A 27,653-nucleotide genomic window follows, 5' to 3' on the forward strand; every position below is an offset into this window, starting at 1 on the left:
CCAATTTCTCCAGATTCTCACCGACATTTGTTGTCTTTCATTATTTAGGTAATAATCATTCTGACAGGTGTGAGGTGATATCTCATTTTGCTTTAATTTTCACTTGTCTGATGATGAGTGGCATTGAGCATTTTTTTCATAGATCTGTTGGCCATTTGTATGCCTTCTTTGGAGGAATGGTATCACCAGTCATGGTAGTCAAGATATGGAAACAATGTGCACAATGGAGGTGTCTAAAATAGTCCAACTCAGAGAAGCGGAGACAAGAAATGGTGGTTGCCAAGGACTAGGGGAGGGGGAAATGGAGAGCTGTTAATCATTGGGCATAAAATTTCAGTTCAGCAAGATGAGTAAGTTCTAGAGATCTGCTGTACAACATTATAGTCAACAATAAACATACAGTTAAAAATTTGTTGAGAGTAGATCTCATGTTAAGTATTCTTACCACAATAAGACAAAATTTTTAAAAATTAAAATTAAATTCTGGCAGGGAACCACAGTCTAGGTTATCCAAATGCAGGCCTCCTCTGTCCCTCTGGTGTGTCCTATTTAGCCCAGAGCCCATCTGTGAACTGTGAGCCCCTCTGACCTTCGTACTCTAGCAAATAATGAACATTCAGTATAGAATGCTCAGAACATTTTTAGCTCTGGAATTGCTTCCTATAATGAGAATTTAATTTATGAGTGTAATTTTGATTTAAATAATTCTCATTTCTTTCCACCAGAAGAATACTAAATTGATGCAGATAGATGTGTAAAGCATTTGCTATGTAATCAGTCTTATTTGTAGCATTGTATGCACACAGTATCAAAGCATGCAAATATATATTAGGAACATTTATTTTTAAATGTAACCTAAAAGTTATCAATACTGGACTATGCAATGGAATTGGAGCCTTCTAAGAGAAAAATGTTTAGAGAGTCATAACTGAATGAATGCATGGCACCTCAAGAGCCTGGGTCAGAGAGGGTTGTTGATTAAGGAATCTGGAAGAGCTTTGAGTGAAACGCACATCTAGTTCCTCGAGTCAGCCTCTGGATAAGGATTCATTGAAGAATAGATATTCAGGGACAGGATTTTTGGCATATGCCTTTGTTCTTGTGGGGCTGAGTTAGCCAAACAATTACCAAAAGGATGGCCATAGCCAGTAAACTCACTACATAGCATAGTATAAATCAAGAAAGTTTGAATCTCAACAGAATTTGTGAGAGATGAGTTAACAGAGTATTAGGAGGCTCTTGGTGAGACTCATTTTGGAATGGATATGAGGTTACTTACCTTTTTAATCTCAGTAAGAATTAAGGACATGTGGATATGGTCAGGTATTTTATTTATCATTTGTCTACCCCATTTTATTTTATTTACTAGTTTTCAAATTGCTCTATGGTATTATTGCACAATCTAACAGTGCCACAGAAAAGCAACAAGCCTAGAGATCAGACCAGAAGTCTTACTAGGAATAAGGAAGAAGAAAGAAACTAGTATTTAGTTTCAAAAATATTTGGAAGGCTGTCAAGAGATTAGGTTAAAATTCTTAGGGAAGATAATTTTATCGGAATATTGGGAAGATATCTTTAGTAAATAAAACTGTCCATCATCAGAATGGGCAACTTTGCTGAATAGTGAGCTCTTGTTACCAGAAGTGTTCCATCTGAGGTAAAAAGAACCTGAGATGAAGAAGGATTATATTATAGGATCTCCAGGGATCTTTCCAAATCATAGATTCCAAGAAAATGATAATTTTTGTTTATAATTTAGTGAATTATTTTGGAGCCGTAGGCCACTTTGATAATTTAGTAACTAGAGTTTGAGAAAGAGTTCCCCTGTGAGCTCTTCCTCTGGACTGAAGTCTCCTATGATGGAATGCAAGAGTGGGAAGTCAGAAAATGTGAACTGCAAGTCAGGACTCCTGGGCTCTGACCCAGGCTTGGATAATGACTGTATACCCTGCACTTAACTTTGGATGGTCTTAAGATCCTGTCTATAAAGTATTGTACTATTTATCACTATGGTGTCCTTCAGTTTTAATTTTACGGTTTCCATGAATGTGCAGTTGTCAGCTCCCCTAGTCCTCATCTAACCATCTGCCTTAGTTGATACTCTGTCATACTCTTGGAAGCAATTACTCAGTGAAACCATGGGTATTAATGCCCTGAGTTAATTTCAGTTGATATGTAGTATGTTTTTTAAATGCATCCTTACTGTGATTTTTAATCAAGCAAAAGAAGAATCACATCTACATGAGTCTTCAGAAAGACTAATGATGTGTCGAAGTATAGACTGACTTCATTAACTGGTATATAGAATATAATATAATTCTAAAATTATAGCTATTTAATACTTGTGGAATTTTTCAGCCATGGAAATTTAATAATCAAGGAGAAATTTATACATAGAACAGATGTGCATAGGAACAAAAATCAAAATATAAATGTTTATTTCTGACTCCCTAAATTTGAATAAGGCGATGTTTCAACCTAAAAGAAATTTTTCCTGAAGATGTAGTGTCCACAGTTATTAAAAAAAAAATTAACAGAACTGTATGCATCTTTGGCACCGCTTTATTGGCAACATTTCTTTAAAGATAAAACTGAATATCTGATTTTATTAAGAAAGGACATGAATTAGAAATACTCAACATTGATCAAATCCAGTTATATAACTTATATAACATGCATTTTATAACTTAATTTAGGGCTATCTTTAATATGCCAACATTTTCCAAGCTAAAATTACTATATGAAAAATATTGATCAAAGAATCTGATTCTTAAGAAATTTGTGCATGTTTATGGTTTATATTTTATTGGCAAAGTTGGAAAGATCCTACTAAAAAAAATAAGATATTCCCCAGTTCAGTTTTTGGGAAACTGAAGCATTTACATTCAAATCTTTAACTAATTTCTTACTCATTATTTTTCATAGCATCTTATAATTTTGAGCTCATGCTTAGCTTTACAAAATTCACTTGACTTTCCCCGAAGTTGTTATTTTCCCCAAATAGCAATTTAAGGTCTGGTAGACATTTCCAAGCCACTGATGTTGCACATTACTGCCCTAAACCATAAACTCAAGTTCTTTGAACAAGTGGACTTTGGAAGGATTAACTTGGCTTCAGATGAAGTATTTTAGTAGCAAAAATCATTTGAATTTAAAAAGTGTATTTACATATACTTTACAATTGCATTCATATATGTACCACTTACTGTGTTGAAAATTTAGTGTTTCAGTTACTTTTCTAATTCTGTATAATTACAGCATTTAGTGTGATAGCAATTCAATTAAATGGAGATTATGACAATATACAGCAATGCATATGGCCGTTGATTAAGGTAACCATGAAGGAAGGCTTTACAGTCTCTTGTAAAGAAGTCTTGATTCTCAGCTTCCTAAATGTATAACTGTAGTCTTTTTAAGAGAGAAGATAAAAAGTGAATTATTGTTATCCTTAATAATTGCTTGTAACGTAGTTCTGCCCCAGTGCCCGAAAGGAAGAAATTAACATTTTTGTGTGTGTGAGCCTTATTAATTGTTATATCACATTAGGGGGAAAATCTACTTTGGTCCTGTTTTACAAGAGTGGTTTATTACATGCAGGGGAGCACTAAAACATAATACATATCTAAAATGAGCTTTTAAAAATGTTACAGATATATACATATTTGTTAACCAAACTATGGGTAAAAAATAATCCTAAATAATCGAAGAATAAAGTATGTTTCTAGATTTGTAAAGAGAACAGCACAGATATCAAAAGGTTGTTACTTTCATTCTTTTTTGTTTTCCATTTTGTGAAGATTTTATCCATAATTTCACATTACTGGTTAAAACTATATTGTAATTATCGAGGTATGCAGTTAACATTATAACATCATCAGATGAAGAACCTGGAATATATTATTTCTGGTGATAACTACCTATTTAATATGCTATGCACTTGACCTAAGATGATAATGGTGACATCTCTGAGCTACTTTTCTCAGTGTTTAATAAGACAAGGAAAAGTCTGTTAGATCTGTTATCGGCCCTTCCCATTTTACTGGAAGGTGTCAAATAAACTGCTTCTAGGCCTAAGGAATTTAAAAATCCCCCAAGGCTTTGAACTTGTCAGTAACTTCCTAGAACCTTAGCACCATGTTGCTATATTTGGAAAGGTTCTCAAAGTTCAGATCATAAATGGAATATAAAAAGTGTTGGCTAAGGTTTGTTGTAGCATTATATGTTTTTAATTTGGTGAAATATACATAATATAAAGTTTACCATTTTACCATTTTTAATTGAACAATTCACTGACGCTAAGTGAATTTTGGTTACAGCAGCAAACGCCTTCCAGGACCATAGTCTGTTTAGGTAGCTATCGCTGTATAACAAATTAACATTCATATAGTTTTGCAACCATTAACCAGTAACCATCTCCAGAACATTTTCATCATCCCAAGTGGAAACGCTGTGCACCTCAAGTAATCATTTCCCGTTCACCCTTCCCCTCAGCCCCTTGGTAACATTCTGCTTTCTCTTTCTATGAATTGGGCCATTCTAAGTACCTCACATAAGTGAGATCATACAGTATTTGTCCTTTTGTGGTCTGGCTTATCTCACTTAGCCAAAGTTTTTGAAGCTCATCCATGTTGCAGCATGTATCAGAATTTCCTTTTTTAAGTCAGGAAAATACTTCATTTTATGTATATACCACATTTTGTTTATTCTTTCATCCATTGATGTTTCCACCTTTTGTAGTTCTTATCTTAGTATGCATCTATTTTCTTGCCCTTCACAGCACCTACCACATTGTAGGCTCACACTAAATATCTCTGGAATGAATAAACAAACATAATAAAAATCCAGGCATTGTCTTTAGCAATTTTATCCTGAAGGTATATTGTTCATAGAAAGATAGATGCCCTTGGTTTGGCATTTTTAGGAGAAAGACAAAACAAAAACCTTTCTCATTTGCTAGGCTTGTGATGCTACTCATGTGCTGTTTCAGATACTCTTGGCTCCTTCATCTCCAGTCACTCATGTGACTTGCAGTTTTGCACAGGTTTAACCAGATTCATGTAGGTGCAGACTAACAATTTACCGTAGGCTGAGCGGCCTACCTTCCCAGAGCTTCCCTGACACTGAGGTGCAAGACATCTGCAGAAACCCACTTAGCACTCACTCGTGCACAACTTGTGAGGGAGCTAATGTGAATGATCATGGGTCCGTTCGTGACCAACAGGGAATAGGGCCAAGTGGATACATGCTTTGCTGTTATCACCTGCTAGGCTGACCATCAGAGGCTTACCACCGAGAATTACTAAGTGTCTTGCCTTTTGGTAGATTGAGATGAATTGTAGATAGGAAGTGAAACATTTTGTGTTATGCTCTAGCATAACATCCTTGGAAGAATTCCAGAAATTAGTGCCACATCAAACATTCAAAAGATGCAAGAGACGTGGTCCACATCATATTTCCTGTTCAGTTCACCTGTATTGTTCCTAAGAAAAGTTAAGCAAAACTGGATGGATCGTGGAAGATGACAGCAAGCTGCTGCCAGATTAACCAAGTATTAGGCCCAATTGCAGCTGCTGTGAAAGATGTGGTATCTAAACTGGAACAAATCAACACTGTGCTTGGCTCTTGATGTGCAGATACTGATCTAGCAAAGCTGTTTTTCTTGATTCCTATTAGTAAAAAGGATCAAAAATGTTTTCTTTACATGAGAATATATAGCGACATACTCACTTCCTCACCCTGGGGACAATGAACACTTCTGCCTTCTATTAGAAAGAACATCACACTAGTCCTCTGTATTCATGACATTGCTATTTGGACTTGGTGACTAGAAATTAGAGATATCCTAATGAGAAAAACCAGGTGGTACCCTCAACATTCTGACGGAAAATCTGAGTTAGGTCACCCAGTTCATAAGGTTTTTCTACTTTACACATTACTGCAGGTGATAGGTGACAGAATTACTAAACTTCCTGTCTTGATGTAAGAATCCCCTTTCCTCAAATTTCCGTAACATTCTCCTCACTCTTTTTTAAGTTGTTACTGGCAGCTGCCTTTAGGCTTTTTCTGATAGTCTTTTTCTAAAGCACCTTTGGCTTTTACTCACACTTTCCTCATTGTCCTTCCAGCTCTGTCCATTGCCCAGGAGAGAAAATTTTAAAATTTTGGTTACAGCATCATACCTCTTCCAGGACCATAGTCTGTGTTAAGTATCTATCTCTTTATAACAAATTAACTGAAAATTTAGCCAATTATAGCCAATAATCTTTATTATCTCATAACTTCTTTGTGTCAGAAATTTGAAAGCAGCTCAACAGGGTAGTTCTGACTCAGGGTCTCTCATGAGGCTGTGGTCAGGACTGGCCAGGCCTGCAGTTACCAGAAGGTTGACTGGTGCTGCAGGATCTGCTTCCAGGGAGATCATGGGTCACTGAATGGCTGTTGGCAAGAAGTCTCAGTTCCTTTTCAAAAGGCTACTAGAGTATCCTCATGACATCACAACTGGCTTTTCCCAGAATGAATTAACCAAGAGCAGCCAAGTCAGAAGCCTCACTGTCTTTTTTGACCTAGACTTCTACATTACATACCAATATTTCCACAATATCCTAGGGGTTTCACAGGTCGACTCTATCCAGTGTTACAGGAAACTCTAGGAAAGCATGTATACCAAGAAGCAGGGATCACTGGGGCTATTTTGGAGGCTGGCTCCCACATTATCTTTGCATTCTGAAAGCAGCATGTGTCACACTTGGGAATGTTACCACAGTCTATTTATTGGTTGACTTGGAAGACTGCCAGTTTTGAATGGATCCCACAGTAGAGACCACTCCAGCAGGTCCAGGCCATGGTGCAAGTTGCTGAGCTAAACAGTTTCTATCCTCATTTCATAAATATTCTGCTGCCACTCATATGTATAATGAAATCCCATGTAACTTTCATTGGTTTTTTTTGTTATTTTGATTGTCATTATTTAGGGGGCTGGGGAAATAGAGTTACATTGTTTTGTAGACTTGTGCAACTGGTTAAATAGATCTTTTAAATTTTAATATACATTAAAGCTATTAGTATATTTTGCTCTTTTGTAGTCAGAGCTCAAATGAGTTTTATAAGCTAGGAAGGAAAACACTGACCTTGCAGTTTGTCATCCTGAAGAATACTTTTCCCTAAGAAATTGATTTGCACATCCCAGGATTTGAATGGGACATTATTCAGAAACTAGGGACTTTTCAGTATAGCCACAAAAATCCTCTATCTGGATTGTTCAGATATGCTAATATAACTTGGTTTTTTGGATGCTTAACTGAATCCAGTAAAATGATAAAAATATTTGGGGGGTTTATGGCTTTATATTTTTCTCAGATCTAAAAAGATTGAACCTGCTAGATAGTATAACAGTTAATCTTATTTGTTATTCATATCTAAGAATTGATGTGAAAATCAAATGAGATCATATATGTGAAAGTATGCTGTACACTATGCAGATAATAAATAAAATGTAGCAATAAGAGATAACAATATAATCTGGGAGTTCAGTATTTTAAATACTTCTCATTGCCACATTTTGATGGTAATGACTACCTTTAATAGTTTTGTGTATTCATGGTAAAGTTACATGAATTTTCTACTGTGTAGAAAATTAAATATTCAGAAGTTTGCCTTTAAACATACTCAGAATAAATTCCTGATAGATTTAACATTTGTTTTAAATGAATCTGTAAACAAGATGAAGTTTTTGTATAATTTTGGAAATAATAATATATTTTTATAGCTCTCTACTTGAAAATACTATTCAGCCCAAAAACATAAGATTGTGTTAGTGAAAAGCTTGTGTATCAAAAATATAGAAATACCATAAACAAAAATAAAATAAACATGAAGGAGAAGATATATTTTAAAAAGCATGAAAATGTTAATATCAAACAATATATTGAGAAAAAAGATAAGTTCATTATACTACTGGAAAATTAAGTAATTGAACAAATAATTCATGGAAGAAATACTTATGTCTGAAGTTGTATGTAATGAGAATTCATTTTAAACAAAGGTGGATTTGTTTTTATCAAATTAACAAAAACGTTATAGAAACAATGCTAATGAGAGTGTAGTGATAGATGTAGATTTCTACGAGTTTCTTTGAAAAATCAGTTGGGCAGCATGTATCTAAAAACCTTAAAATTGTCATACCTTTTGACCCAGTTATTCACTTTAATGGAGTCTAGCCTAAAGAAAGCATCACTGAGGCATGCAGACTTTAAAATATTGTCACATAAAAGTGAGAATCTTTTTGTATGAGAGAAAAACATTTTACAACTTGATCACAAATACTCCCTTTAATATTGATCCTTAGCCTATGGCTCAGATGGCGTTATGAGACAGTAGAAGTAAATGACATGGTTCATATTATACTATGTTTTACAAATGGGAGAAACCAGGATTTAAAGAGGTTAAGTAATTTTCTTTTGAGAGATCAAACTTGATAGGGCCTGAAAATAGTTTACTATATTTGGCAGCTGTGAAATCAGCTATCCTAGTCAATGATTCATCATTCATTGTCTCATCAGATCTAAAGGGCTCGTTCTAATTTTTGTACATTTAATTTGATATTCTTATATAATTTCTTATTAAAGCTTAATTACTTATTGAAGATGAAAGCTCATCTTGACTTCACAGTGATCTCTCCTTATCCACCAAACTGATTTGTCATTTGAGACTTCTATTTTAAATTAAAAAGAAATTAAATTAAAACTCAAGTCAAAAAAGTTATGTGCTCTCTTTTTGTTTTTCTTTAAAAAGAAATTTTAATCTACTTTAGGTCGGTAAATATTCAAAATTTAATTGTTTTTATGCTCATAAATCAATGCAGAAGGGTCTCCTGGACAGAGTGTGTATTTATAATTGAATCCACTGGTACGTTACTGAATGGCACAGTATGCCAGGCTTTCAGATTATGTTTCTACAGGATTATTTCAATACAGATATTTAAGATTACATGTTTGCTTCTACCCACAACAAAAAGTCCTTTAAAATGACCAAATTAGTACAAAATAAGCAAACTTATGTTTCAGTGTTGGAAGAAAGGAACAATATTAGTAATTCTTCAGAAGCTTTGAGCTCTTTCTGTAGACCACAGTACACAAAGGATTGGATTTAAAGGAATAAAGGACTATCTTTATAGTTAAAATACAAAGGATGGGCCTTCTGAGGGAATAAGCAATAAGATTTCCCCAGTAGAAGCCCAGATTTGGAGAATTAGCAATCTGTAGGTATCAGGAAAATATATTTATTCATAAATGGCTGTTTGGGGGACAAACTGGTGCATTTGGATGGATGCTTTTGCAATACCAGACATTTCAAAAGCTTGAAAATTTGCAAAACTTTTAACTAAATTACCTGACCGATATACAACAATGGATGTTTATTTTAACGTTCTTTTTTGCATTGGTAACTTTTTAAAAGACGTAAATTTCCACAAATAGAGTATCAATTAGGTAAATCATGGTAAATTGATACATACTGTGCAACCATAATATAGATCTTAGTTGTGCAAATATAAAATGCATACGAGATTAAGTAACTATCTGGTAGGTTCAGTTCTTTGTGTGTGTGTGTTTATGTGTATGAATATCTGAGTCCTCTCAACACCTACTGAAGTGGAATTATTTTTATAGAATATTGTAAAGTAAAAAGACAGATTATAAAACAACTTATAGCTTGATCTTAAATTTATGTAAATATATTTTTAATTGCCTCATAGAATGATAGCAAAATATGAAGACTAGTTACCTCTAGTTAATGAGATTTGTGAATTTTCTTTCCTAATGATTAGCAGCAATTTCTAGAGTTTTTTCTACACTGATTTATTCAAGTAAAGACGGAATTTTTTTTAATTCTGTGAACTGTGAATTTTAATGTAGTATACTGTGCAGCATTCATGAGACAGAATTACTAAACTGTTTGTGCACTCCTTGATCTTAGTAAACTAGGACATGCTGTTCTATAACCAGATCCAGGAGGGAAAATGCACTATCTCATTTGAAGGATGCAAACATGATTAGTCAAAAAAGAAACTGACTCATTTGAGAGTTTTATAGCAAACAAGGACAGAAAGTAGTTTGCATAATTTTCTCATGCTCCTTTTATAGTGTTTACCTTTTATAAGGCTCTTTGGAACAATTGCTAGCCACCTGTCAATAATGTGGCCTTTTATAGACTCAACCTTTTATTGTTCTCCTGTCCTTGACATATAAAAACAGTCTTAGAGGAAGTCATTGTTAAATGTGGTGGGCAAAATACTAATTTTAAATTTAAAAGGCTGTCTTTTGTAGATTGAACTAAAGAGAGAGATTTGAATGACATGAAAAGAATAGGCATGTTATAAACTACTCTTTAGCATGAATAAAAATAAATTCATTATTTTATCAACATGTTTTTGAAGTTTGGTTAAGAATTATATTTAAAGCACCAGTTGATGGAAAACAAAGCCAAGTAGCATTCATTTAAAATTGTTGTAACAATTTTGCATAACTTTGCATCAGTTCCAAGTGAAAATATTTGTATTGTGAGACTAACAATTACATGAATATTTTGGATATGTAAGCAGTTGCTTTAACTTCTTTTTAGTGGCATCCAGTATTTTTTTCTTGATTTACATAAAACCTGTTGAGCTAAGTGTTCTACATATATTTATTGACCTACATCCTAGATGTGCTTTGCAAGATACTGAATAACACAGTCCTACAAATTTGTATGCGGGAATACATTTCCATTCATAAAGAGATATTATCCAAGCCTTAAGTAGAAAGCTGCCTATCTTTTGTTTTGCACAATTAGATTCCAGGTCCTCTTTATGTAATCACGAACAAGAACAATAAATGAAGCAAGTTTCAAACCAATGGAAATTCTTTCTATTCTTGTTAAAAAAACAAACATCCCTACACACACACACACACACACACACACACACACACACACACACACACACACACATAACTTTTCCAACATCACTTCCCACTCTTAGTAATACGAGATGTGGGGCTGCAATTTAACATTTATGCATAGACATATGAATTAAGTATCACTTCTTATATTGTCTGTGGGAGATGACTTCGTGCTTTGCTTAACAGAGATTGCATATTGTGCTTTCAAATTGCACTTTAAAATATTTGTCCTCATTGAAACATGGTAACTAATTGTACTACCAATTCTTAACTGTCAAGAGCGATTTTAGCTGTGAACCTTTTTCTGTTCAATGTATGATTATTTTAAGACTACTTGGAGAGCAGAAGTAGACAGCCCTTCATCAGGTGGATAGTAGTGAAGATCTGAGTTTTCAAGAGTTCAGTTAATTGGACACATGTACAGTACCCAGGGTGCAATGAAAGATAAGACAACAGCTGAGGCCTGCAAAGTGAATGGGTTTTCTTCAGGTTCCATTGTGATTACATTACCACCTCTACTTTCGCTGGTGCCTTCATGCGTTTTATTTTCCTTTAGTATAGTGTGTATTTTTATAGATCTCTGGAATTTTCTTGGGATATTCTATCTTCTGGTTCTCAATGTAAATATACTTGGAGTAAAATAAACGCAACAGTGTTATCTGTAAGTAGCTGGTTAATAGGAATCTATGGCAATATTTTTGGAATGGGAATTGAGTTGAATTTGAATATAGAATGAATGCTTTTTCTAGTTATCTAAGTAAACTTTAGAAGTGCTTACTTATTATCAATGTATATGAAACAGTGTAGAAATTTTCTTGAACTCAATTTCTTTCTTTCTGCTGGCATTAGCATGAACCATGTAATGCATTGGATATTAAGATCTACAAATCAGTTCTCTCTTTTCTGAACAAAATAACTGAGGAAATTCATTCAAAAGCCAACCATGAGACTTTAAAAGACATGATCAAATCAAATGTTGCAGAAGACAGGCGAAGTTCTATTCTTAAGGGGCAATAGAGCCAGTCTGTTATTTAGTAAGAAATAAATAGCAAAGATGTGTGGAATTAATTATAAAATTTTATACATATTGCTATACTCCCTTATTGAGAAGGGTCCTAGATTCTGATTCCCAAACTGGGTATTTAGAAAATCTCTAAGAGAGAATCAACAGCTTTATGAATATGTATTTTCCTTTGACAAATTACAAATAAGATTAAAATATTACCAAGTATTCCATACTGACAGATGTAACAAATTCACTGACTTTCTTAGCTTGTAAAGTTTGGGTATCAGTGCTCTGGGAAGACTGTTTCCCTGAATGTATTTTAAGCCCCTTAATACTCTTTACATATGAACTTCATAAAGCAATGTAATGGATATGCCACATATCCAGTTCTTATTTTCATGCAACTGTGGTTAGTTAGCACAGTATTTTCAGTCAATCTCTTCTCTATTTACAATTCCATTATTCCATTTATATTAAACTTCACATCTTCAAGCTGTAAACATCTTCCTAGTTAAAAGTAAATGTTTAAATTAAATTATAAGCATTCTTTATATTTTATTCTTTATAGGTGAATTATTTTGTATAGGAGTATCTAAGTCTCCAACTCTAAACTCTAGAATAAATCCTAAAATTCAAAGTCAGAACTGGAAATTGAAATCCAAGATGGTTTTGTTGTTCATTCAAGATGTAAACTTGGCAAATTACTTCCCTTCTGTGTCACTTGTTTTCTTCATACATAGAGTGAATCTGTTAGCCTAGTTTAGTGATTTTTACTTCTTAGCAACAGAAACCTCTTCTCAGACAAAATCTTATGTATTAATCTCAACATGTATAAAAAATAATAATAATGGAGCTTTTCTTAGGGAAGCAGAGATGAGGGAGGAGGGCAGTGGGGTGGGGCCGAGTGTCTCTACAGCCCGACCCTGTATGTTGTCCCTCACCTTCCCACACAAGCTATTGAAGACGGCCAGAGTCTGCATCAAATGATTCCTCAAATGCCATGGACCACATTTTGAAAACCATGCCGTTATATGATCTTTAAAATTCTTTAAAATTTCAAAAATAATATAATCTCAATTTTTATAAATTTGTCTGTTAAGGTCCTGAGAATCCTATTAGCTACCTTAAAAACAGAAATGATATATGCAGATGTCAGTAAGTTTTCATCTGTGCTAAGAAGGAGTCTAAGGTAAAAAGTCCACATTTCATACTAAAGCTGCTGGCTTCCGTATCCTGTAAAATTGCTCTCTAATGCCGCATGGTTCAGTTTTAGAAAATGAATAAGTTGATAAAACTCCAAGGAACCCTTGAACATGCAGACAATTCCCAAAGTCTTTAAGTTAAATTTTAACTTTCTTACCCATCTTTACAGTCACTGAGGATATGAGAAAAGTTAATTGGGGGGGTAAAATTAGAGGCAGAGTGTGCTAAAATGAATTTTTCCACTTCCTAGCCTTGGTTACCAGAAACATCTGTTAGCACACGTATATACAACTAGTAGACTCTTGCAGTCATAGTATGTACACCAGTAGAACATGAGGGAGAAGAGAGCATGATTTGCAAGATAGTTAATTGCTCAGGAAAAGGAAAACCTGCAGTAGACAAGATTCTTCACACGGGGCCATTTTCTCTGCCACTTATTGAAATGGATTTGATGGTTATGAGGCAGGAGTAAGGGGTTTTCACTGTGCCTAGTTTCTAATGTCCTTTATGAGCAAGGGTCATCTACCTACCTCAAATTAAGAAAATGAATAAAAGCAAGTTTCCAGTAATCCCAGAAGGACCCAAAGTGAACTTGTCCCAGCTGTTACCTTATATAAACTCGGTGACACAGTTCCCCTTTTGAGTATAGATCATTACTTTGCAACAGTCATGTACAGAGACCTACTTTAGAACACTTCAGGGAAGTGAATGTGCTAGATCTTGAAACGTTTTTCTAGAATGTGAAGTCACGTGTAGTTTTCTTCTAGTAGCACTGGTGTCTCTTGTATTGTTCGTAGGTCCGTGGGGCCGGTGCATGGGAGACGAGTGTGGTCCAGGAGGCATTCAAACCCGGGCTGTGTGGTGTGCTCACGTGGAGGGCTGGACAACGTTACATACGAACTGTAAGCAGCCTGAGAGACCCAGTAACCAGCAGAATTGTTTCAAAGTCTGTGACTGGCACAAAGAGTTGTATGACTGGAGGCTGGGACCCTGGAATCAGTGTCAGCCTGTGATTTCTAGAAGCCTGGAGAAACCCCTGGAGTGCGTTAAGGGGGAAGAAGGCATTCAGGTGAGAGAGATAACGTGCATCCAGAAGGAGAAAGACATCCCTGCAGATGATATCATTTGTGAGTACTTTGAGCCCAAGCCTCTCCTGGAACAGGCCTGCCTCATCCCCTGCCAGCAGGACTGCATCGTGTCTGAGTTTTCGGCCTGGTCGGAATGCTCCAAGACCTGCGGCAGTGGGCTCCAGCACCGGACCCGTCACGTGGTGGCACCCCCCCAGTTTGGAGGCTCCGGCTGCCCAAACCTGACGGAGTTTCAGGTGTGCCAGTCCACTCCCTGCGAAGCCGAGGAGAGCATGTACAGCCTGCAGGTGGGTCCCTGGAGCACGTGCTCCACACCCCACTCGAGACAAGCAAGGCAGGCGAGGAGACGCGGGAAAAATAAAGAACGGGACAAGGACCGGGGAAAAGGAGTGAAGGATCCGGAGGCCCGTGAACTAATTAAGAAAAAGAGAAACAGAAACAGACAGAACCGACAGGAGAACAAATATTGGGACATCCAGATTGGATATCAAACCAGAGAGGTTATGTGTACAAACAAGACGGGGAAAGCTGCTGATTTGAGGTAAGGTTTTATTACCACTAACTGCACGAGTCTCTCTGTCAAAATCATGGGCTGGAGGGTACTTAAGACGTGCTGTCCTAGATCCTGGCGTTCGTATGTGCACCACCTAGTACGAGCTACCCCCAAGGGGGACATTTTCCAGTTGCAGTCATTTAAGCGTATGTGGGTTTCCTGGAGTTACTTCTGTTTTGCTCATTTTTAGGTGCTAGAGTTAATTTAAATTTTCCTGCCCAAATCTAAAGCATGAGGGGTTCTCCAGGAGATGATACTACTACTTCAGGTCAATACTGTTTCCACCTATAATGGAAAAGAAAAACTTAAGAGGCTGGAGTTTTGGGATTTTCAGTTCAGATACTTATTTTAGTGAGAATAAGGCAGGCACACTTGTGATCTTTCCAAATTTATAGCAGTTTCAAAATTATTCTATAAATAAAATCTAAACAACAACCCAGGGAGTTATACCTAAGAATAATTCCTTTCACGTTTTATAAAATGGAAGTATAAAACTCTCCCCAAATAAGGAAAGGGGAACCAGCAGAAAATAAGGTAAGTAGAGGTTATTTAATCATGAGTAGCTTAATTTAGAAAACATGTGAATTAATTGGCTTCATTTTCTAGACAGAAAATACTTGTCAAATTATCTCTGGGCAAATAATGACTGTATGTTGAAAGACTTTCTCATGTATGATTTATTTCTTGTGAAAATATTCATTGAGGATTATCTAAATGATATGAAGTTCTCTGGATATTCTAAATTTTGCTCTTGGATAAGTGAGACTGTCTGGGAGTGGCTTATCTGGATCATTTGCATAATTGCTTCTTCTGAAATATTTATGCAGCTATGATTTGGACTGAATTGAGAGAAATTACAGTAACCACTCAGAATTTTATATCATATTTATTGTAGAAGTGACATTGAAAGTGTCATCTACTCCATCACACAGTCTGTTCTCTTGATTAAAAACACATAAGATAAATTTCACTGAAGTATCAGCCCCTGTGCTTCTAGTGAGCATCTGGATTGTTTTCCTTATGGCCCCTGGAAATCTCATAATAGATCACGTTTTCCTGTTTACCTTGGCTCTTGGGACCATAAATAGGGCTGTGTGGCAGGCTTGTTGTTTACTAACACCCCCTCCCCACTGGTTTCATCTTTTTCTCATCCTCCTTATTTTCCTTCACTCATTCTTGTCTAATGATTTTGCTATCTATGGATTTTTGAAAGCTGGTTGAAAGCCTTTTTGGAGCAGAATATAGTTTAAGTAAGTGCGTAAATAAACAAATGATTTATATGCCTTAGACAGTTTCTCTCATCGTAGCATTGTTCTGTTCGCTATCTTTAGAATATTTGCTACTCCTCCTTTGTACTTACACAGTTGTGTTTTGTTTCAGCCATGCAGTGATTTGCTCTCTCTCCATTCTGAGGTCATCAATCCTGAACTCTTTTCCTGGTCTTGCTAAACGGTGCTTCTCCTGCCTTGTTTCCGCAGGTTCCCGGTAACTCCTTCAGTGCGGGGTGTGTGTGTGTGCGCGTGCGCGCGCCTGCCTGCCTTCCTGTCTTCACCTGTGATTCTGTGTCATGTACATTTTCAGTTCAATCCCTGTTTTATTCTTTTCTAGCTGTCCTTTTTCTGGTGATTTCCCAATCCCTTTTCCTGAAGTATCACAGTTGTATTAGTTACTTGTCTCCCACCATGTAATGGAATGAGCCTCCAAGGCAACTTGAGTTGTCTCCTGCTGTCACTGGGTTAATATTCTCGTAGACATTTAATTTCATGTTGACTACTCAATTAAAAGTATAATTAGGATAGTAGCTCCCACTGCATAGAGCCTAACATTCTCATCCAGTTAATTGTAAGCAAATAGATTTTAAAAATCTACAGATAATCTCTTAGGTGCTTATATTCTGTTAGAAATACCATATCTTCCATAGCATCTTAGAAATACCATATATTCCAACAAAATGATAGTTGCATGTATATTATAACCTATTGGGGTATAAGTTAAACTTCATGTTGAATTGGTTCTTTTTCAATTTTTATTGAAGTATAGTCAGTTGACAGTGTTGTCAATTTCTGGTGTACAGTACACTACTTCAGTCATATAGGAACATGCATATATTCATTTTCATATTCTGTTTCACAAGTTTCTACAAGATATTGAATATAGTTACCTATGCTATATAGTAAAAACTTATTGTTTACCTATTTTTTATATATTAATACCTAAAACTCTCAAACTCCCACTTTATCCCTTCACATCCCCTTCCCCCTCTGGTACCCCTGGTAACCATAAGTTTGTTTTCTATGTCTGTGAGTCTGTTTCTGTTTTGTAAATAAGTTTGTCTTTTTTTTTTTTTTAGATTTCACATAATTGATATCATATGGTATTTTTATTTCTCTTTCTGGCTTACTTAACTTAGAGTGACATTCTCCAGGCCCATCCATTTTGCTGCAAATGGCCTTATTTTATTCTTTTTTATGGCTGAATAGTATTCCATTGTGTAAATATTCCACAGCTGCTTTATCTAGTCATCTGTCGATGGACATTTAGGTTGTTTCCATGTCTTGGCTAGTTTGTTTCTTAATATCTCTTTTATTTGAGAATTATATATAAGAATAATATAAATAAATATATATAACTAAGAAAATTAGTAAAGAAGAAGCAGTATTAGGTATTTTGCCCATATTTTTCTCAAACATTGCACCATACCAGTGAAGCTAATAAAGTGAAGAGTAAATAGATAACACCAACAAAGAACAGGACCACAGATGAAGGACTTGATGATGAAAGTGTTTCATTTTATATCAAATTCATAATTTTATAATATAAGAGAATAGAAAATAATAAGGCTAAAAAACTTCTAGTACAATAACTAAGTGCATTTAGCTAAATAAACGAAAGAATCTTGGAGAAGCAGTTCATAGAGCAAATAAAAATAATTTTAGTAGAATCGCTGCTAGAAGTTCAAAGCTAAAGATGGTAGATTTGCCCTGCTTTCTGCTTTCAACAGGCTAAAATCAATGAGAATGAGAATTTAATTAATTTGTTTTTTGTTTGGAGTGCAGTTGCTTTGCATGTAAAGAATAAAAAGAAGGAGGGAAAAATAAGAATTTACCCCCTTTTCAGTTGTTATACCCAAAGTCCATATTCATTCAGTGCTTAAAAATGTTTTCATTTTAAATGCTAGAAGAAAAGATAGAATGTTAAAGTATTAAAGAAGGACACTTTAGGCCACAGAATGCAAAGGTTATACAGGAAATGACTAATCTATATGATTATATTTATTTGAAAAAAAAAAAAGAAAGAAAGAAAATTTTGTTCAGGAAAAAGGTTAACAAAGTTAAGATCCAGGTAGCAAACCAAGAAAAAATATTTGTGATACATAAAATTGACAAAGAACTAATTTTCTTAATACATAAAGAACTCCTACAAATCATTAAGAGAAAGGTCCAAAATCTAATATAAAAGTCAGCAAATGTTCAAGAGAATGAGAAGACAAGCCACACTGGGAAAAACATTTGCAAGACACATTTGATAAAGGGCTGTTATCCAAAATATAGAAAGAAATCTTAAAACTCAACAATAAGAAAACAAACAACTGGACTGAAAAATGGATCAGAGACCTTAATAGACACCTCACCAAAGAAGATATACAGATGTCAGATAAACATATGAAAAGATGCTCTATATCATATGTCATCAGGGCAATGTAAATTAAAACAACAATGAGGTACCACTGTATACTTATTAGAGTGGTCAAAATCCAAAACAGTGACAACACCAAATGCTGGTGAAGATGTGGAGCAATAGGAACTCTCCTTCCTTGCTGGTGGAAATGCAAAATGGTACTGCCCCTTTGGAAGACAGTTCGGTGGTTTCTTACAAAGCTAACCATACTTTAACCATATGATCCAGCAATCATGCTTCTTCATGTTTACCCAAAGGAGCTGAAAACTTAGATCCATGCAAAAATCTGCACATGGATATTTATAATAACTTTGTTCATAATTGCCAAAACTTGAAGGCAATCAAGAACATTTACCTATTGTTCAGTAGGTAAATGGATAAGGAAACGGTGTTACATTCAGACAGCAGAATATTTTTCAGCACTGAAAAAGAAGTGAGCTATCAAGCCATGAAAACACATAGAGGAAACTGAAATGCATATCACTAAGTGAAAGAAGCCAATCTGAAAAGGCTACATACTGTATGATTTCAACTATATAGCATTTTGAAAAAGGCAAAACTAGGGAGATAGTAAAAAGATTAGTGTTGCCAAGGGTTACATGGGAGAGAAGGATGAATAGGCAGGGCACAGGAAATTTTTAGGGCAGTGAAACTACTCCATGTAATACCATCGTGGTTGAGACATGAGTAAACCCATAAAATGTACAACATCAAGAGTGAACCATAATGTAAACTCTGGGCTTTGGGTGATAATGATATGTCAGTGTAAAACATTTGTAACAGATGTACCACTCTACGGGGGATGATGATATGGGTGAGGCGATGCATATGCAGGGGCAGAGAGTATATGGGAACCATTTGTATTTTCCACTCAATTTTTCTGTAAACCTAAAACTGCTCTTAAAAAATAAAGTCTATTAAAAATCAACAAAGGACAGGATCAGGTCAGAGAAGATATGCTAATCCTCATCATAGTTAAGAAATACAGAAGATTTTAAAATCCTATTTTCACCTGTCAGATTAGCAAATAAAAATGTTTGATTGTGTGTTCAGGGATTACAGCCTCCATTTGGTGAGTCACTAAAAGGACTCACTGGAATCAGCATACAGTTACATTCATGGTAAGATTTATTACAGTGAAAGGATACAAAGCAAAATCAGCTAAGGCAAGTGTGCGTGGAGAGAAAATGAGAGGAAACAAGAGTCAAGCTTGCAGAGTCCTCTCCCTGTGGAGTCTCACAGCCTGCCCTTAACTCCACCAGCAAAGAGTTGCAACAACATGTGTGAGGCATCATCTACTGGGGCAGCTCATTAGAGACTCAGTGCCCCTATGTGTTAATTGGGGTTGATTACATAGGCACCCTCTCCCTAGTGTGTACAAAAGTTCCAAACTCCCAGAAGGAAAACTGATGTTCACCATAAACCACATTGTTTAGATGAACAAATTAGGTGCAGTGAGCCACTTTATCATCTAGAGAAGTTTTATCATTAGAGGAAATTTTATATCAATATAGGGAACTGTTTACTGGTCAAATTCCCAGATGCCAGCCAAGGGCCAATTCTGCAAGCAGGCCTTTATAAAGACAGAAGTTTGAGACTTGCTGTTTTATCAAGAGTGCTATTTAGTATTAAAGAAATTGGTGAAGGAGGCACTCTGATACACTCTTGGTGGGAGCAAAAATTAGTACAACCTATCTGAAAAATAATTTTATAGTCTGTATCAAAATGTAAACTGTACATTCCCTTTGGCAGTGATTCTGTTCCTAGAAATTTTTTCTAAAATATATCTAAGTGTGTAAATATACGTGCAGCTCTCATTGTAGCATGATTTGTTACAGAAAAACAATCTAAATCCCACCAATAAAGGACAATTAAATCATGGTACTTCCATATGTGGAATGCAATGCAGTTATTACCATAGGAGGGATGTATCTCAGTTCAGGATGCTATAACACAGTTTCACAGACTAGGTGGCTTATAAACCACAGAAAAATTTTTTCCTCATAGTTTTGGAGGCTGAGAAGTCCACCATCAAGGCATCAGCAAGTCTGGTGTCTGGTGAGGACTCTCTTCCAGGTTGCAGACTGATGACTTCTCATTGTATCTCCCACGGCAGAAAGAGGGGAAGAGAGCTCTCTCTAAGGTCACTTTATAAAGGCGCTAATCCCATTCACAAGAGCTCCACCCTCACGATTACCTCCCAAAGAACCCATCTCCTAATAGCATCATGTTGATGGTTAAGGACTTCAACATATGAGTTGGGGCAGGAGGCACATGTTCAGTCCATTGTGGTATGTGACTTCTAATTAAACCTGAGGAAGTAATAAAGGCAGTTTTATTTTTCTCTCCTGCCTTGAAATTGATCAGCAATACCAATAAAGAAAATAATCACTTCTATCTACAGTAAAAAAAAAAAAGAAAGAAAAGAAAGAAAATGGAAAAATGAATAAAGAAAGGAGCCATTTGAAAAATCTGGATGTTAAAGTTGGAGGAATCTAGGACCTAAGACATGAAGGAGATTCTTTAAAGTGATTAGGACACAATCAGGGAAGGTCCATTCAAGGATCTTCTCCAGGGAGTCTCTCGGTTTTGGGGGTTGGAGCATGGACAGTCCTAGGAGGGAGTGTGGCTGGAGGAGTAATTAAGCAGGAATATCACTTCTCTTTTCTCCTGGCTAAGTTGTCAAAGGTGAAGTGGAGAGGAAGAGGATATTGGAGGCAAACACTTCCAGATTGCAACAAGCATAGCTTTAAGGCTTTTAAGATTTAAGGTTTTGCTGTCAGCCACCCTCACCTCTGGAAAGCTTTTGGCTGTCCCCGCTCACCTCTTCTTGAAATAAAAACCTGAATTCACATATGAAAGGCACATGTTTCAAGAAGAACTGTGAAACCACTGCATGTAATACAAGAAGCATTTAGTGCCAGCTTTTGAAAATATCCTTCATTTGAACATGCCTTGTTTTATTGTATTGTGTGACAAAGGCAATTACTTGTAATTATAAATCCTGTGGAAACATTGCCAAGAAGTGTGGGAAACTCAGCCCAGTAAATTCCAGAGGGGATAAGAATTAGGATTTAAAGCAGATTTCTGTTGGCTAAGCCAAAAAAAAAAAAAAAGTAGATTTATCCAGGTTCTAGATAACTCCATAAGTCAGACATTTTGGACACAAATATATAAGGATAAAAAATAACTGGTTCCATAAATATAGTCAACATATCTTTGACAAAGAAGCAAAAGCAATGCATGGAGCAAGGATCGTGTTCAACAAATGGTACAAGAACAACTGAACATCCACATGCAAAAAAAAAAAAAAAAAGAAAAGAAATCTAGACACAGACCTTACACCTTTCACAAAACTTAACTTTGCCTCTGGCAACCAAGATGCCCCTCAGTAGGTGAATGGATAAAGAAACTGTGTTTGCATTCAGACAATGGAATATTATTGAGTTCTCAGTACTTAAAAAGAAATGAGGGATCAAACTGTGAAAACACATGGAAGAAACTTAAATGCATGTTACTAGTGAAAGAAGCCAATCTGAAAAGGCTACACACTGTGATTTCAACTACTTATGTGATATTCTAGAAAAGGCAAAACTATGGAGACAATAAAATGATCAGTATTGCCAGGGATTAGATGGGAAGAAGAGATGAAGAGGGGAATACAGAAGAGTTTTAGGTCAGTGAAAATACTGTGTATGAAGTCATAATGATGGATATGTGGCCAGTTATACTCTCATTCAAACCCAGAGAATGGACAGCAAGAATGAGCCATAATGTAGACTGTGGGCTTTGAGTGATGAGGATGTGCCAAAGTAAGTTCATCCTTGGTAAAAAATGAGCCCTTCTAGTGAGTGATGTTACTAATGGGAGCAGGGGGCATATGGGAAATCTCTGTACCTTCCTCTAGCTAAAACCTCTGCTCTAAAAGAAAGTCTTAAAAAAAAAAAACTGGGTAATACATAAAGAGGAGAATAAACTAGTAACCCTTAGAAATACTGACATATGGGAGTATTTTTTCTCTCATTTTGTTATCAATTTTGTTTTGCCTTTTTAGTCTCTATATAAATTCAGCCTTAGCATTGTAAATAGTAAGGAAGCATGCTCAGGGGGCTTTCTGATTTTTTTTCCTAACTTCTTACTTTTCTGACATAGCCTCTCAACTTCAGAATTACCTCTGTTGAGCAGAAAATTTTATTTCTTCTCAACAGTCCGTCTCTTGATGCCTGATTGCTGTTCACTTTAGCATACTTGTTTACTACTCTATCCTTCTCTTTTGGGCTTGCTGTCTAGAATGGTGTTTAAAAAGTTGAATATAAAGCTAGTAGCTTTACAACAATCTGAAAAGTCACTGAATCAACAAGAGGGGAATTTAAGTAATGGATAATTAGGAGAAATAAGTACTTAATAAGAAAAGGGAGACCTAAGCACTCACCACTGCACAAGATTGAATGAGTCATTTAAACTTTCTGGAACTCAGTTTTTTCACCCATTAATATGTGTGGAGGGTGATGGGCAGTGATGAGTGAAAGGAGGAGGAATCTGAAAAAATCTCTAAAACCTTTCCAAACTTTATGATTCCAGTGAACCTTGAACCAAAACCATACCTAAAGCTGTAAGTATAAAATCATAGATACTTTTCTTGTCAGAAAGTTAATTAATTTTCAGTTCCATGGATCAGTTCATAGTGCAACACGGAGGAATGTATGTGCAGTGCCCATGGATTAGAACAGCTCTTACGATCTTGAAAGTAACTGCAAGTTTTTCCCTAGGTTGATGTTCTGCTTTGTTCCTCAGGGCCCATCCCCTTTGCTATGACTCTGCATCAGTGAAATTGCAAATCTAATCCTAACCTTACTAGAAAGTAGGGAGTAAACTGCCTACTTTTTAAAGTAACGCTGACTACTTCTAGGTTCTTCAGACTCTGTTTATAAAATTACTACTTCTCATGCATAAATAGCAGACTTTTAAAGAACTTTCTGTATCATTGTAAGTGTCGATTTGCCCGCCAGATACTCATCAGCATTTCTCATGAGCTTGCCAGAGCTGCTTGCTGACCACATCTGAAGGAAGTAGTCAGTATGTTGACATTCTTCTGTAGATGGTACGTGGCTAACCAGAGAACCTTTACTTCTCTCAAAATGTAGAGCTGACTGGGCATTTATTATGTTTGCCCCTAGAGAGCCACTCTCAGCCCTTCGAGATCCTGCTCATATGCCTGGGGGGCTGATCTCTAAGCAGCACATTGATAAGGCTTCCTTGTTGTCTTTTTCCTGGTTGGACTCTACCCTCGGGAGGCAGCATGCTAACAGAAGGTGGGAAGAGAGGGGAGTTGGGGTATTCATTCCTGTCTTCTGGGTCCCCCGTGGCTGAGTTCCTCTAACAGAAGACCCTGTCCAGCAGTCTCCTATGGCTCTTTGTCTGTCTCAGTGCTGGGAAGATCCTTTCCTTGGTCCCTTTATCGCCTTGGGGTGATAAACTTCCCAGAGTTGTTAGTCCCAGAGTGTTTCACCACCCTTTGGCGGTTTCTCTAAATACTGCCCATGCTTTTGTTAATGATCCTTTTATTGTACTCTCCTGAACTAAGCCACATAAGTTTGTAGTTTGTTTTCTGATAACCATGATGAACACCAGAATATAGTGTTGGAGCCAGAGAACTACCTCTGTGTCATTGCTAGTTCAGTTATTTATTAATTAATTTAGTCTTTATTTACTTTTTTGTACAACAAAGTGCAAGACACCCAGACGTTCTGAGCACAGGAATATATAGACCCAAAAAGAAAAAAAAGAAAAACCAGAGACCCTAATCTCAGGGACCTGTTCTTTGCTGTGGAAAGAGGGGCACAAAAAAAAATCAATATACTATTGTAAGTCTTATGTCTATATGTGGAGAAAGAGGGAGTGCATACAAGTGACAACTGAAGTCGCAAGTTCTTCATAAAGGGAGGCTGGCAGGATGGAGAATGGCCTCACAGAGGAAATGCTGCTAGAGGTAAGGCCTAGTAGGTATGCACAAAGTATGCACCAAAGGAAGGTGAATGAAGGGAAAACGTGGGAACAGCAGAGCAGAGGCACTGAGATTTGATCAGTAGTTGTTCATTGTATAACGATATGATGCATGTAGATTATTCACACATCTAGAGATTGTGTTATAAAGGAATGAGCAGCTAGGCTAGTAAAGAAGCCAGGGAAGTTCTTGGAGGTCAGGCTTAAATGTTTTGACCTTATATCCTGGGTCAGTCATCTCCACATTTATGGTGATTTGAGCACACCCCAATATATGTATTATTTACTTATAAATTAAACCAAACACTATTATAAAAGTATGCTATATATTAAAAATCATAATTGAAACTAAACATTAAATAAAGAAACAAGGAAATAGTATTTTGCTAATTATTATGGATTCATATTATCTTTAGCTAAAATCTTAAGACAGACTCTCCATGAAGGGTACATTGTTAGTGGTAGTGATTTTTATATATATATTCATTTTATCTTTTAAATATATATTTCATTTATTATATATAAGTAAAATTATATTGAAAAGTAGAGATTTGTGAATATGATTATCATGTTATAATCATTTAACCAATAAATGAATATTATTTATGCAGTTACTATGGGTCCAGCACTGTGCCAGGTACAGAATTAACTTTGCAATTATATAAAAAATTTTTTACATTTAAATATTTTTTAAAGATTGCTATATATAGAATAAAGCAAATATTATCATTCCTATGTTATAGATGGCAAAAAGTGAGTGTCTTACGTTTTAAGTACCTCCCCCAGGTCACCTAAAAAGAGCAAAATTAGAGGGCAGTAAAAAAAAGCCTTAATCACGGTCAACCAGCTGTTACATGCGACCTGAGTGCTGCCTTGGATGTCTGGGAGAAAAGATGGTTCACATGAAGGCATTTCGAAGAGGTAGCTTAAGCTTATTCTCAGCAGTACATGAATCCATGTTTAAAATAATGTTCTTGACAACTTCTGTTTTAGGGGACCCAGCCTGTTGGGATCTGAGTAGATTATCACAGCCCCGCCCTCTCTGTAATGAGCCTGATTCTTTGCAGAAGTTTTAATCTTCTCTTTTTTTTTTTTGGCATGTTTCCAGAAAATGCCCCATTTAGATTACTGAGTATAATAGTGGGGAGAGAAATAAAGCCTGCACTTAACTATAAATCAGTGAAGAGGAAACATACACACTTTCATGTTCTACCAAAGATATGTATCTGTTAATTTCAAAATACAAGAGCAAATGCACAGTCAGAATAAATGCCAGTAACCCTATATCTACTTTACCAAACCAGCATTGGTCAAAATTATAAAGCGGGGAAAATTTCTTCTGTTGATTTTTATATCTGCATTTACCATCCCTCACTAACCATGACATTGTTCTCTTCAAACTTATGCTTGAGTTTATGCACATCTCCCATCCTGATCTATTTATTTACCTAAAGTATTACCCAAGTTCTGTTTTTTCCACTTTTCCTCAACTTAATTTCATTCCTTGAAAAAGGGTACTTTTTAAGTATTGTACAAAAAAAAAAAAGGAAAAAGATTGGTCTATTCATACCATGTCAGGTCCCAGAATTCATTGAAAATTGTGTTTTGTTAAATATTCAAAGTTTTCTCAGAAGTTATGATATACTATGTAAAGAAATCCACTGAGACTTATCTACTTATATGTATACATCCACATTCTATGTAGTAACAGTACGTGAAATGGCTAGATAATCTACTTCATGAAAGAAAGACAATATTTATAGCCCCATTCAGCTAAGACAATGCTAGCATATAAGCAGCCTCCGATAAATGTCAAAGTATGAAAATTTAAGGGAGTCTTTGGTTTTAGAATTTGAGCCTTTTAGTGAATAATAGGGGGTCAAGTAAGGTCAATGGGAAATGGAAACTTCTGTAGATGTGAAGAAAATAACTGAAATATGAAAATAATCCAAGAGAAATAAGTCATAGTCAACAAAAAGAATGTAAAATACATAGAAATGTAGGATATAGATATTGGTTCCACTCAGGTGACATCACTTAGAATATATTTCAATATTATTTTGCCTGGTCACACTAAACAATTGCTGTTGCATCATGGGATGAAATATATTTTCTGTAGAAACTAGGAAATGAATCATAATACTGTAAATCTACTTTAGTGGTTTCTGAGCATTAGCTTATTTAGTTTAATCTTTGATCCATTTGTAAGCATTTTTACTTATATTGTAAGCATATCACTCCTGTTTTTACATCTTGAAGCCACTAAGCTATGTAGTCATAACTATCAATTAGTTGGCGTTGATGACAGCCAACTAAAAGGCTCATATTGTCAATATCCACCTATACATTTCTATCAAATTCAGAAATATCAGTGTGACCCTAGGGTCACTTCCCACATCCTGAGATACAGCTGTCTTGTCATGCCCACGATAGTTTCACTTCTCCTACGCCTCCCTCTCTCACCTCCAAGGAATATTTTCGATTTAAATGATATTCTTATCTTGGGACAGTTAAACAAAAGGAAGCTCTTAGGTAACTTTCAAAATATGTTTAACTTAAAGGAAAGCATTTAGGGCCACATTATAGCTATACCTTGAGCTACATTATAGATCTTACTGCCTAATACTCCTTCACATAAACTTTAAATAAAGTCCATTCCAACTGCCTCATTTTTCATCAGTGCTTTATATTAATATCTCCCATTTGATTGTTCCAAGTATAGCTTTCTTCCTTGACTGGTGTGAGAGCACAATTCCTTAAGAAACTTCCTTGAGCGGGCACTTCCTTAAGCAGCTGGGCCACTGATTGGGGCAGTGACCTTGAATCTCTTCGGCAGCAATTGTGATCTCACCCATTGTTTTCATTTATTTGCTGGAATTCTACCAGCTTTATGTGTGTAGTACTGAATCACCTTCTGACTGGAATATGACAAGAAAGGTTTAAATGGGAGGAAATACTTTTAAAAGGGAAAAAAATCCACATGGAATAAGGAATTCATAAATCATTAATGCATTATTTGTATAACATAGTTAAGAATATGCTCACTATTTTACACTCTGTGTTAGTAATTTTGTGTGTTTTATCTTATTTCCTCCTTAAAATTGTTGGTTATATATTGGGCACTATTTTAGGCCTCTACTCCACACTTTAACCTTGCTTTTTGTTCATTGTTTTTCTAATCTTGAATG

General features: G+C 35.8%; 1 protein-coding gene across 1 annotated transcript in view; it reads left to right on the plus strand.

Annotated features, from left to right (window-relative positions):
- Positions 1-27,653, plus strand: part of THSD7A (thrombospondin type 1 domain containing 7A) — a 353,632-nt gene that overhangs the window by 125,449 nt on the left and 200,530 nt on the right. Inside the window, exon 2 of the mRNA XM_031679614.2 lies at positions 13,941-14,772. Coding sequence (XP_031535474.1) covers positions 13,941-14,772 — 832 coding nt within the window. The remainder of the gene's footprint in view (positions 1-13,940; positions 14,773-27,653) is intronic.

This window comes from Vicugna pacos, chromosome 7 (genome assembly GCF_048564905.1).
Source record: "Vicugna pacos chromosome 7, VicPac4, whole genome shotgun sequence".
Lineage (NCBI taxonomy): Eukaryota > Metazoa > Chordata > Mammalia > Artiodactyla > Camelidae > Vicugna > Vicugna pacos.